This window comes from Magnolia sinica, chromosome 9 (assembly GCF_029962835.1).
Source record: "Magnolia sinica isolate HGM2019 chromosome 9, MsV1, whole genome shotgun sequence".
NCBI classification, from domain to species: Eukaryota; Viridiplantae; Streptophyta; class Magnoliopsida; order Magnoliales; family Magnoliaceae; genus Magnolia; species Magnolia sinica.
This window is the reverse complement of record NC_080581.1, coordinates 83,905,047-83,919,456: the sequence shown is the minus strand read 5'-3', so window position 1 is coordinate 83,919,456 and position 14,410 is coordinate 83,905,047. Positions and strand designations below refer to the sequence as shown.

At 40.4% G+C, this 14,410-nt stretch overlaps 1 protein-coding gene across 1 annotated transcript; it reads left to right on the top strand.

The window, feature by feature from the left end:
- Positions 1 to 1,183: 1,183 nt before the first annotated feature.
- Positions 1,184 to 13,849, top strand: LOC131255901 (uncharacterized). Its single transcript, XM_058256833.1, has 4 exons — positions 1,184 to 1,342; positions 1,543 to 1,642; positions 8,125 to 8,517; positions 13,511 to 13,849. The coding sequence occupies exons 1-4, from the start codon at positions 1,236 to 1,238 to the stop codon at positions 13,637 to 13,639; spliced, it is 729 nt and encodes a 242-aa protein (XP_058112816.1). The 5' UTR covers positions 1,184 to 1,235; the 3' UTR covers positions 13,640 to 13,849.
- The last annotated feature ends 561 nt before the right edge of the window (positions 13,850 to 14,410 follow it).

Genomic DNA, 14,410 nt, shown 5'->3' with positions numbered 1-14,410 from the left:
GCTGGCCCCAACTCAACTTGACTCGGTTCGATATGTAGCTCGAACCTGGCTCAACTTGGATCGACTCAGTTAGGTAATATAAAAAGTTTTAAAAACCCTAGCATCTACCACCCTTCCATTTCCCCCTTTTCGTTTGAAAAAAGAACGTGCTCTACTTGCATACCAGCTTCCTCTCTCTCTGCTCGTCTAGTTGTCCTGCCTGACCAGCAACGACCTTAGCTCTCCCTCTCTCTCTCTCTCTCTGCTTCTCCCGCCCAACGACCAACGGCTCCCTACCTCCCTCTCTCTGCTCGTCTAGTCATCTCGCCTGACCAACAGCGACCCGCCGACCCTAGCTCTATCTGCTCGTCCAATCATCCCGCCTGACCAGCAGCTCCCTCTCTCTCTGCTCGTTAGTCATCTCGCCCCACTAGCAGTGAGCAACTCTGCTCGTCCCCCCCTAAACTCAGACTCAAACTTGAAAACTATAACTCGAACTCGGCTCAAAAAGTTGAACTCAAACTCGACTCGAAAGCTAGAGCTCGAACTTGGCTCGAACTAGTCCGATCTACTGACAGAGTTGAGTCGAGCCAAAGATGATGGCTTGGTCACCCAAGAAAGAGGAGGTTACAATCCTTAAGCTTATCAGAAATGGGGGTCCACTCAAGGATCCGCAGCCTCACCCTTTGGGAGATAATTTCTGCCCTCCTGTTTTCATTGCGGAAACATCTACCATTCCTTCCTTCTCATACGGACCACCAGACCACGAGAATGGCCATTCTCCATAACAGAGTTCTCTGCTTGCCCAAATGCACTCCATGCCAAGCTTTTAAGAGCTCGCAAATAAAATACTGTTGAAAAATTGTCAGGGCCACATAAGTTTTAAATTAAGATGATATATGTATTTTCCCTACATCCACGTGTGTGGCCTTATAAGTAGGTTAGATGACAAACAAACATCACTTGGCCCCTAGGAAGGTTCCAACGAACGTCATTATCCCTACCGTTTCCTGCGATATGGTCCACTTGAGCTTTGGATTTCCTTCAATTTTGTGTTCATGACATAGAATGATCCGAAAAAACGGATGTACGGCGTAGATAAGACACGTACATCTACGGTGGGCCGTACAGATTTTACACATCACGCGATTCACTGCCCTCTCTGCGACCGTGCGCTATATGCGAACTGAACCCAGTCTTCTCTTCATTTCCGTCTCAGGGCTATTCGTTTCTGTGATTACAGAGAGAGAGAGAGGATGAAAGCAGCAGCGAAGGTGATTTTCCTTTGCAGAGACAGCGATGGCTTCGGCCCTGCTATCTACGACGCTCTCCAACCAAACCCTAATTCCTCTCTCCAAAGAACGTATTCTCTCTTCCCCAATCACCTTCCCTCCCTCTCTTATTTACTAATTCGCCCCTATTTTCTTATATCTCCATTGCTCGGAAAAAAAAAAAACCTAATTTCTCATGATCTCTCCCTTTCTTTTCAAATTCTCGCTGATAAAGTTGAAATTGATTTCTTCTTCTCCTTTCCTTCTTTCTTTTTTCCTTTCTTTTTTGCAGCGAATCCTCGTTCGATCTGTCGTTGGAGCGTTATGGAATAACGGATGCGAAGGCGTCGGGCGAGATTGTAAATTTCATCGATTCTCAGGGGTTGTCTCAGGCACGTTGATTTTGTTTCTGTTCCGTAGATTCAAGAAACAAGAAGAATGTCTTTGCCAGAGAAGGCATTTCAGCTTCTTCTTTTTTAAGAAAGTTATATATTAGGAAAGTGATATTTACACCCTGCGTTTTGACACACACACACACCCCTATCTAGTCTTCTAGTAGCACTAGAAGTAAACCATTTCTAAGAGGTTGGTTCCTCTACGAACCGACATCTGCAACTGGGACATCGATTGCCTGCGACCCCCAACCGAAACTAGGTAGGGCCCACTGTGATGTTTGTAAGAAATCCATCTGTTTTGCCAGCTTATGTTAGGGCATGTCCCCAAAAGTGGGGCAGATTCAAAACTCAAATGGGCCACAAGACAGGAAAAGTTGGGAGGGAAATGTCTACCGTTGAAACCTTCTCAGGGTCTACCTTGATATTTATATGCCATCCAAACTGTTCATTAGGCCATTTCCACTGGGATGAACTCAAAACACAAAAGTATTAGCTTGATCCAAAGCTTCTGTGGCCCCACATATGTTTCAATGGTCAATATGAGTTTGGGAAGATGACCTATCTACAATGGTCATGCAATTATGTTGGTTTACCATGAGTTAATTCATGCCACATGCACAATTTCTGACAGCTTACGTGTGTATGATCACGGTCAGCCAAGTATCAAATTACTTCAATAAATATATCATTTATGGTCCAAGTTCAAGTTGTTCAACAAAGAAAAAGCCATTAATTAGAGCTTAGAATAGTTGAATCAATCTATTTTGGGAAGATGACCTATCCACATTGGTCTTGCAATTTCGATGGTTTAACTTGAGGTACTGCATGCCACATGTACAATTTTGTACTGCTTGTATGTGTACCATCACACTAAACCAGAGTATCAAATTACTCCAATAAATATACAATTTATGTCTGATTTCAAGTTCTTCAACAAACAAATAACGACTATTTAGAGCATAGGATAGTTAATGTGATTTTGGGAAGATGAACTCTCGACTATGGGCCTATGATTTCGATGGTTTGAGTTAATGCATGCCATGTAGTACAATTTCTGATTGTTTGTGTGTACCATCACACTCAACCTATGTATCAAAATTACTCCCCCAAATGTATCATTTAGGTCAAATCAATATGGAATCATAACAATCCAAATCATCAATAAGGTTTGCTAGCCCTACGTGCACCTTTAAACTCAATGCACATGCATTGGACATCTAGGTGTGCATAAATTTGCCCCTTGCCTGAAGATGAATGCATGTCCAAAAAAAAAAAACTAGGCTAGTCACGTGAATGGAAGAAAGAAAGATGTCCTCTTCTTCTTCTTTTTTTGCTGCTATCCGTCAGCTTATGCTCCATTAGATACTGCAATAGCACGTTTTGCCTATCATTAGCATAGTGCTATATTTGTATAAAACTCATCCCTCATAATGAGATGATATTCCCATTCTGGGGAATATAATAGCGCTATCTTTAGCTTAGAGCAATCTTTTTCTTCCTTCGCGGTCCACACTTCAACCCCCTATATGAATAGAATGGATGGTTTGAAAACACATCCTGATGGTCCATATTCAGCATTCACATGTGAGATGTGACCAGCCTAATGATTGACCATCCTGGTCTTTGCACATCCTCATCTTCATGGTGGACTCACCTAATGCTCCACTTAGATGATACACACACTTGCTAGGTTGGCAGGTGCACTGCATGTAAAGATGCATATGAAACCTCCCCATCAAATAGTGAATTAAGAAACAATGAACATCATGCATCAATCATTTAAAAATGTTGTAGCCTGTGCTTACACCATATAATTATTTCACTTGCATACCTGAAATTTACAAATTCTCATTAGATAGAGAAAACAAAGTAATAGCTTGAATTTTGATTTTGATATCTAAACAACCATATAATAAATAGTGAATGTTGATCCTAGAGTCTATGAGTGCAGATCTATAAATCGCTCCCTTGACACCACAAGTTTGTTGAGAGCTTGATCACAATGAAGGAATAAATATTTGACTTAACAAGAAAAACCTACTTGATAAAATAGCAAAGAACCTACATAGGAAAAAAGAAAGGGGGAAAAAGAACTTGCAATGGATAAACATCAGGAACCTCATTTGAAATGTCCAACACAAGACACTTTTTTAAGATGTTATTTGTGAACTTTGTCGGTACTTCCCTGGGGGTGACATGTTGTGTCAGGTCATGGAGTGTCCAAGAGTCTCGAAGTATCAACAAAAAAAAATAAAAAATCATTAAATGTACAAGTTTCCCAAAAACACTACCATTACTTCTAGCCAATAGTCAACCCTATCTTGGATGGTCATGGATTGAAACCTAGATGGATAATCATAGTCATATGACTTTTACACATTTTTCCTGTTGAATGTTGATCATTCACTTTTTGGTTCCTTTAGTTAGGTTGGAGGTCATTGGTTGGATGGCTAGGATCATCCAACGGGTGTGGTTTTCATTGTGGGGCATCCATAATACAACCCATTAGATGGATGGCCCTCATTCATGCACCCATGATGCATGTTGGAGATGGATTCTACAATATTAGCGCTCGATCATCTTGACTTTATCATTTTCGTTATCTATGTTATAATGTTGGTAGTTTTTGACAATTTTGCCCTCACAATTAATCTTAGGAACTTTGGTTAGTATAGGGTAAAACAATCATGAAAAATGTAGTTGTTTGGCAATAGACGGTTCAAATTTTACCATACAAGGTGCCATGAAAGACCAAGATCGAACCCTCCTTCTTTCATTTACTTTTAATGTGTAGCCTGCGCCGATCTCTCATCTTCTTTGCATGTAGCTTGCATGAAGTATCTAATTGGGGATACTGTACGGCAAAGGATCTATAGGGCCCACCTAGATGACTATGTAATATGATAGCATTCATTCCATACATTTGTTTTATTGACTCATGTTAGGACATAAGCACAAAAATTAGGCGAATTGGGGACTTGAGTTAGCCGTAGAAAGGGAAACAGTGAGGATAGGTCAACCCCCGTTCCCTTCTCTCTCTTTCTATGTATAGTACGCACCCGCGTGTAGCCCCCACCTTTTCCCTCCACCTCCCTCCTTTTTTTTTCCTCCTCTCCGAATCTCTTTACCTTTTCTCGCGCCATTCATGCTATGGATGGACCTTATTCATACACCTCATGCCCAATGTATGGAAGAGATGGAATGTGCAATTTTAGAGCTAAATCGTTTGACCTTACCATTCTGGTTATTGTGAATAAGAGTATGGTTCGGAATGTGATAGATCCCCCTCTTCATCATAAATGGATGTTAGGAGAGAAACAAGAAAACATTAACGAAAGAAAGCTATTGTTTCTTCTTAAAAGAGGACTATGAGAGGTAAAATCAATGGTTGCTGCTTGGATGATGGAGTGAGAATACGAGTAGTTGTGATACTTTGATTGAAATGATTTCAAACCATGGAAAAAAAAACACAAGTTTTTGTGTTATGTAGATTGCTGGAGATGGATTCTGCAGAAAGAAACATGTATGGCGGAGATAGGAATCAGCAATATTAGAGCTCAATCACAGTGGACCTACTTGTTGGAGGAGTTGGTAGAGACGGTGTAGTGTGTGTGAGTGATCCAGGGTTCAATCCCTGGTGGTGTTACCTCTCCAACAAAAAAAAGAAAAGAAAAAAAGAGCTCAATCATCCTTTTTTTTTTTTCCAGGATATAGAACTCAATCATCTTGACCTTATCATATCCGTTATTATTAATAAAGGCATAGAGTGTGGAAATGAGCATTAGTAATCCTTGACCCATAATACTATAGACCCCCCTTTCCACCATACATGGATGTTAGGAGAGAAACATGAAAATGTTAATGGATAGAAGCCATTGCTACTTCTAAACGAAAGGCTATGAGAGGAAGAATCTATGGATGCTACTTGGGTGATGGAACGAAAATACAAGGGGTTGTAATACTCTAATTGAAAATATTCTGGACCTTTTTTCATTTTTTTATGTTATGTAGATTGGTGAAGATGGACTCAGTAAAAAGACACATGTATGGTGGAGATGGCCTCTGTAATATTAGAGCTTAGTCATATTGACCTTATCATATCTGTTATCATGAAATAGGGTCATGGAATCTGCGGTGCATGTGAAGAAAGGAAGGGGTGGAGAGAAAAAATTGAGAGAGATTCAAATGGGAGAAAAAGTAGCGAGAGGCGGTGGGAAATGTGGGGGCTACACGCAAGTGCGTGCTACACGTAGAGAGAAGGGAGTGATGGGCTACCCATCCTCATTGTTTCCATTGTTGTGGATCACTTAAGCCTTCAATTTGCCTAATTTTTTGGCTAACATTCTAACATGAGCCAATGCAACAGATGTATGGAGAATTGTCACACAGTCATCAAGGTGAGCCCCATAGAGCCTTTGTCGCATAGTCTCCCTAATTAGACGCTTAGTGCAGTTACGGACAAAGGAGATGAGAGGTCAATGTGGACTACATACATTAAAATAAGTGAAAGGAAATGGGTTCAATTTAGGCCATTCATGACTCTTTTTGTGTGATGAAATCCAAACCATCACTTGTCAAGCTATTACATTTTTAACTACAGTTTTACCCCCTAATAACCATAGTTCCTAAGATGATGCAGGGATATGTGATGACCTAACCCTAGATGCATGTATAATCAGGTTAAAGAATATTTAAATAAATACACAAATTAACTAACCTTTTCCAATCAAAGGATTGGGTAAATCTCAACACAAAGATGAGGTTATTCCGTCAGGATCATGCCCATTAGCATCAGATCACGTAAACAGTAAAAAGGGATGACTTCAGGATATGAGGATATCCTAGATCTAGCATAAGTCAGTCCACGATTAAGCTTGGATCGGATTCTACTGACTAACCATCCCTCTTTTCCGTTCGAACTAGAAAAGGGATATCCAGAGAGGAACGAAAAGGGTGAAGGATGAGGGGTTAGAGATGAAGAATGTATTGGTCCTTTTGTCATCAAAAGAAAAGAAGGAGGATGATTCTTACCTTTTTTTGCACCTCGAGGATCTTAGAAAGAAGGAAATCTAAAATCGGAGCTTGAATCCTCAACACCCAAGGGCCAATCCTGAAACCCTAATCTCTTGAATAAAGAGGATGAAAAGAGACAAATTTCTATTCATTCAATAATAATCCAAAATAGGATTTCTCACAACATATATATAAGCCATGGAAAAGTAAAAGTGCACTGAAACCCCTAGAAACAAGAAAAATAACCAAAAAAAAAAAAAAAAAAAAGACGAAAAGTAAAGAAAGTGCAATAAAGCCCCTGAAATAGGGAAAGAACAAAACTGCCTAAAACTAAAACACCCGTATGGTAGGGTGTGAAATCCGACCCATGGATCCATGGTCAAGGTGCAGTCATGCCGCTCCAGCACTCGTAGCGCGTCAGAAAATTGGTTCGATGGATCCAACGTTCATCCACATCAACTCCCCCGCTCCAGTACTCTGTCAGTGACCCCTCCTCCTCTGGTACACTCTAAAGGGTGCGCCACTGATGTCGGCATCATAAGACTAATTATAAAGGCAAAAATGTTCAAAACCACTAGCATTGTATATAACATAGATAAGGGTATGGAGTATGTGGAAATGACATGTTAGCAAATGAGGGGAAAAAAAACCATTGACCCATATTATGACAGATTCCCCTCTCTACCGTTTGATTAGGAGGAATGCAAGAAAGCATTAAGGGATGGAAGTTGTTATTGCTTTTAACCAAAGGGTCTGTTTGGGTGAAAGGAATAGTCAATGCTTTCAAAATAAGTGGTTCGGTGATGGAGGTTTTCAGTAGGGCAAAGCTAGATGTAGTGGGATGGGACTCTTGCTTAAAGGTTCTTGATTACTGTAAATTGTAATTTGTCTCTCTTGTTTGGGCTGATGATTTGTGCACCTTAGCTTTTTTCTTTGGTGCTTTCTTTCTATAAAATTTTGTTTTCATTCAAGGAAAAAAAAACCAACAGGCTACGAGAAGAAGAATCTATGGATGCTACCTGGGTAATGGAGTGAAAATACAACAGATTGTAATACATTGACTGAAAGGATTTCAGACCGGAGAAAAGAAACATTAGTTTTTGAGTTATGCGGATTGGCGGGTAGTCTCCAAGACTCCAACTTACTGCAAATTGTCAAAGATAGTCTATGATTTGGCCAGCTTATCAACTTCCATGATTTGGTAGCAATTGTGTCCCAATTGTGTGTGTGTGTGTGTGTGTGTGTGTGTGTGTGTGTAGTGTGTGCACGTGTGCGCCGCCTATGTGTTAATCTAAATTCAGTGGAAATCTTATTCCATTATATATTTCTAAGTAGATCATCAAAGAAGATATTTTAACTTCACCAGAAATCAAATTCCATTTAACAGTTCTAAGTAAATCATTACAGAAGATTTCATCCTTGATAACAATACTAAGCAGATAAATCTGAGTTCCTGATCTTTTCAGGTGTCCATAGTGCTTCTGCAAAACTATGAGCCGCCAGTTGCTGCTTATGCCGTTAATGGAGTTTTGGCATCTATCATTGGAGAAAATTCCTCAGATTTACCTACAATTGTACTCCCATTAATTGTGGCTGCACAAAAACTAAGGCGTGAAATGACAAATTTAACACAGGCTGACCGAAAAATTACAGTTTATGGTGCCCAGATAGGCCCAAAAACGGACTTCACTGAGGCTGTGGTTTCTGGAATCCAAGAAGCACCACCATCATTGCAGGTTGCTTGTGAGACTCTGGCCTGCTTACTGGAGTTGGTCTGTGTCTTGGGGCTCCCGACCGCTGTTCTCGTTGGATCAAGTGGTCAACGCCAAGCTGAAGGAACTACAGATCAAGAGCTTGAGGTATGTAATTTCTTATATTATAGAAATTTCTTCAACTTATGAGAGATGGCAAAAAAGTTGCAGGAAAATTTGAATATCAGTCATGGAAACTCCGAGATGTTTGCTATATCTCCGTTATGGGATTTTTTTAAATTAAAATTTAAAAACACGTTTGGCTTGTGGTTGTGACGGGGAGTTTGGTAATTTTGCTTGCCTTTCTCTTGTTCTTATTGTTGCTTTATTAACTTGTGATTTCTCTTTCTTTCTTTCTTTTTCTTTTTCTTTTTCCATTTTTTTTAAAAAAAATTTTGAGCTCTCAGGATCAATGATAATGATAAATTGCAAAATCTAGTAATGGAAAGAGCTTAAATTGCTCGGAAACAGGATTTGTTCTGAACAAAAACAAACCTTGGTTTCATTGGCAGTTTTAGGGGCTCAGCTTGGCAAAACTAACAAGGACATTTGTCAGTCTTGTCAATAGAAGGAAACTCAATGGCAGAACTCAGGGTTATTCCTGTCATTTGAAGGAGTCTAACTAGCCTTCTTACCCCTTGATATTCAAGTTACTTTCCCTCTTTTACTTGTGAGGATATACATTCTATCCTTGAGTTTTCAATTGTTCAAGTGGATCATCATCATCATTTAAGCCTTATCCCAATTACTTGCTGTTGGCTACATATTCCAATTCCACCATTCCACCCTATCATGGGTTCTAACTTCAGTTAGAACCATAGGCCATCACATCTTTTCTTACTACCTCTACCCACGTCCATTTGGGCCTTCCCCTTGCCCTTTTAGAAACTTCAACTTGTACCAACTCACTTCTAACCAGCACGGTTCAAGTGGATACTTTTCAAGAAAAAAAAGTTCAAGTGGGGCCCATTGTTTGGAGACCTGGACCATTGGTCTGTTTGGAACAATCATCGATAGACCATGCCCCAAAATATCTATTGGAATACGACAATTTTAACCTTTCAATTTGTGGCCGGCACATAGACAGTTAAGAAGTGAAATGCAGCAATGGTCCACATTCAACAGAGAGGACCAAGGTTGTTGGCTAAATGTTCCAATCTGGGATCCTTCTGGAAAATTGTCCATCAACAGTCGGCCGAATGGAACTATGATCTGGATGACTGACATTGGACTTACTTGAACAAACTCTATTCCCAAGCATACCATGCATATCCTGGCCTGGGGATTATCTAAATTCCTCTTTATTCTTTTGGCAAGATATTTCTTGCAAATATTACTTTCTGCCCTTTTATCCTGTTTTGCTTCTTAATCAGAGTTGCATTAAATGGCCTGGACTTTTGAAGTAATCCAGTTGCCATATGTCTCCAGCTGGATAGCGCATCTGGTTATGATGCAACGAGGCCTGAATTTATAAAAAAGAAAAAGTACCATATGGTATGACAAAACTACCTTCATATTTTCCCAACCTCCTCACACCCAGGTTATTATTGTTGAGGTCTCAAGTCCAACTGGTTGGAACACAAGTTATAGTCCACCCAATGATAACTTCCAACCTATTTAGTTCATGTGACATCCATCCAACCTTTCAATAGGCCGGCCCCACTGTAAGGATCTCCTTGTGCAAAAAATCAGCCCCATCTACTCACAGGTGGGTCACACCATAGAAAACAATTTCTTGCCATTGATAAATAGCAAAGTACAAGGGTAGTCCACATTGATGAGTGCATGTGGATGATTTTTGCACAAGGTGATACTCGTGATTGGGCCAACTGAGTTGATGGGTTGGATGCTGTGCCCACATGAAAGTTTGGCAGTTTAATCTGCTGGGTGGACCGTAACTTATAGTCCAACCAGTTGGACTTGAGAGGTTCTCAATGTTGTCTATCAAAAAGGTTATTCTTGTCCTTTTTTCTTTTTTCTTTTTTGAAGAGTACTGTAATTTTATTAATAAGCTGCTAAGACAAAAGTCAAAGCGGAAAAGAATACAGCCTCATATTTCAACCTGATCAAAGACAAAACTTTACATTCTTTGACATTATTTACCCCAGATGCCCACTCTAAAACATCTCTTTTAGACTTCCAAACTGCCTCCTCCCACGAACCTGTACTGTTGAGATAGCACTTTCTATTTCATTCCTTCCAGATGTTCCCCAAAATTGCTAGCAAGACCATGCGCCAAATGACCAATTCATCCTTTCCTAGGATCCCTTCATGCCAAGCCCAAAAACTGCATTTACTAAAGAAGGCATTACCCAAGCAACTTCAAATAAAAGTAGAAATGCGATCCAAACTTGCATCTTAAAGGAGCAATTGAGAAAGAGATGATCTATTGACTCTACATCATTCATGCACGAGGCAAATGTTGGGAAGAACCATAGACCGTTTCTAAAGGTTATCTATGGTTAAGACTCTCTTTTGCCCTTTCAACCATGCAAAAGCTGTCACCTTAGTTGGAGCTCCATAGAACAAAAAACCATGAAAGAATTCCTTACTTGAAGAGGTCATGATTTTCGTATCAACTTGTAGAAGGCTTGAACTGTGAATTTTCCCAATGAAGAAGCATTCCATACCGGAGAATCCAAAAGAATCGAGGAGATGAATTTTTTGTAATCGCTCCAACAATTTGGTGTACTCATCCGCCTCCTTGTCAGATAAATCCCTCCAACAAGGAGGACACCAAACACCATTGCCGCCATGAAGAAAGTAGCAACTAGCTACAAGCATATTTTTAGGTGGGGCCAACCTTGCCAACAATGGAAACTCTTGTTCCAACAGACTGTCCCCACACCAAGGGTCTTCCCAAAATCAGATACGAGTCCCATCTCCAATAGAGAAAATCAATCCTTGATTGAATGACAGACCAATAGAGGTGATTGCTTTTCATATGCCTGAAGCTCGACAATGCAACGATCTCTATCTCTCCCCACACACCACCCCCCACCCACCAACCAATTGTACACCATATTTTGAAACTGTAACCTCCCTTAGCCTACCTTCTTCAGTAGAAAACCTCCATTGGTACTTCCCTAACAATGCCACTTTCATGGATTCTAACACCCGAATACCCACTCCACCTTCAAATATCGGTTCATACACCTCTCCCCACTTGAGAAGATGAAACTTATGTCCATCTTCAACTCCCCTCATCAAGATTTCGCACCTCAGCTTCTCCAACTTGTCCAGTACAGACCTTGGCCATTTGAGCAAAGACATGAAATAGGGAGGAAGATTGGATAATGCTGCTTTGATAACCGTTGTTCGCCCTCCTAGCAATAGATGTCGACTCTACCATTTAGTTTTTCAGTTACGTTACCCCACATGTTTTGCTGGTTTTCCCAAACATAATGGAAGCCCAAATGAGAAGAAGGGCATGTCTTTCCAACACAGCACCCGAACAATACTGCAAAACTGGAAACTTCCTCATTGGATAGACCGATTCCTAACATCTCGCCCTTTCTAACATTCATCTTTAAACCTGAAACTTCCTCATAACATCCTAATATCTTCCTCAGGTTGTCTACCACTGGAGTTTCTGCATCGCAAAATTTATTTATTTATTTATTTTTTTTATTTTTTTTAAAAAGTATCATCCTCAAACTGCAAATGAGAGACACAGTCCCCTTAAGGGGATCCTTTGAAACCCAATATAAGACTTGACTTCTTGAATTTTTGCTAGCACTCTATTTAAAGCTTCTGCTGTCACCACAAACAAAAGGGGAGACAACGGGTCCCCCTGTCTAAGTCTCCTAGAAGCTTTAAAAAAACCTTGTGGCGATCCATTTACCAAAATAGAAAAAGAAGCCAAAGAAATGCATGCTTGCATCTCCTTTATCCATTTTGAATTGCATCTCCTTTATCCATTTTGAAATGCATTTTTAGATTCCTTCCTACCAATTTTGGGTGGTGGAGATACGAGCACACAACTCTTGGTCCTCACTAGCACACAACTCTTTTGGTTATATGAAAGGGGAAAAAAAATACTTGAAAACAGCAATATTAATCCAAATTTCTTTGAGATTACCGTTTGTCTTATTTTTTCCCCCTCTTTAGCATTCTGTTGCTGCTTCCAATCTCTAGATTGCATTATGTATATTCTTTTAAGCTTTATCTGTTCTAGATATCACCATGGCAATTTCAAAGGTATATGTAATGTATCTATACTGTATTTGTAGGATAGGCATGGATTCTATTTTCCATCTTGGCATGACGATTCAGCAAGCCAAACATGCCAAATTAAATGATGATTTCCTAATTCCACACGCCAGTGTATAACCCAGCACACTTCCCCCCAATGTGTTGCCAAATGCGCGGTCCCTAAGTTGATCCATCATCTAGATGCTAAGCCCCAAAAATATGCTGGTCCACTGGTCAGGTGGGCCACGGTTAGGAGTGCAACTCGGGCAGGTTAGGTTGGGTTCAGGATCAACCCGAGCCCGACCCGACCTCTAAGGGAACCGGATCCACAACCCAGTCCGAGATTCTAACTGTAGGTGTCCAACCTGAATTCCTTTATACTTAACCCTAACCTGACCCAAATACATGTGATTATTCCCAACCCCTCCCGAATTCACTCAGCCCGATTTCAAATCGGGTTGGTGTTTTCCAACCCTAACCCAACCTGAGACCTTGACAACCCAACCTGAACCCAAGTTGCAGTCCTAACCATGGGTCACAAAACAATGGACGTTTTAAAATTTTGGGTACAAGTTTTTTTAAAGTGGTCAGTTGTTTTGGAAATTGTGGCCCACTCAGCTAGCAGACCAACTTAACTTTTGGGCCATGGCATTTAAACAGTGGAAGCCATCTCATGGACTGGTTGGATGATTGACGCAGGTGGCATCTTGGCATATCTGGCAACGCATACAGGGGCTAAGTTTATATACGTGGAATTAGTGGAACTCATGTGAAAGATTACAGATATGGGAAAAAATATGTATCCATGTAAATACAACTAGATAAAAAATAATATAAGTACAATACCAAAGGGGGGAAAAAGAAGGGAGATTCAGTTCGTCTGATTAGTTATTGTTCACATTCTCAGGCACTGTACGAGCTGGGAGAGTTCTTGGCAGGCAAGTTGGGATTGTGCTTCTCTAGAGACAGGATCCACTGGAATCTGAAAGAGAAATCAAAGGGTACCCAAGAGCCATGGCGTGCATTATATGGCTGACGTTTCAACTGATGGAAGCAAGAAAGGGGTGAGATGCTGACACTTTGACGGTTCACGTTGTGGATGATTTTACATGCTGACCCATTTGATGGCGACTTGTGTAGTGGATAATTTCTCTGGAAAAAAGGTTGCACCACAATGCCTACAAATTGACATGCATGAAATCATTCGTCTTAATACATGATGGTATGTACATCGTTTTTTGACTCACTGACTTGGCTGATTTGTTCGGTTAAAAAGTGAAAAAAAAAATAAAAATGCTAGCATGGTGCTACCGTTTGTTGGTTAGTGATCAAGGTGACAAATCTACCAGTATAGGAGATTTTTGGTGCATGGACCTCCCCTCTCAGGTGCACACAAAATAACAACAAGAATAATTATAATAATAATAATTATTATTATTATCAATTAATAATAATGATGATGGAATTTTACAAAAAAACCTACCTGCTTATTATGGAATATACATTCAATGCCTTTTTTTTAACAGCTTTCAATAAGCTACCTCTCTAATCGAAGCAATTATCATTCAAGTACTTGCAGGCCTCATAATGATGTTCATGTGGAATCTGCCCTGCCCACAGGATGAGCCATCCCATGTTAGGCCCAAGGCCAAAAACTCAGCCCCATAGACATGGAAGTAGTGCACATGATGGCCGGGGTCCACCCAAGCCTGTCTGTGCATGCACGTGTGGGTGTGTGTGGGTGTGTGTTAGTTAAAAATGGGCCGGGTGTGTGTGTGTGTGTGTGTTGGTTAAAAATAGGCTGCTC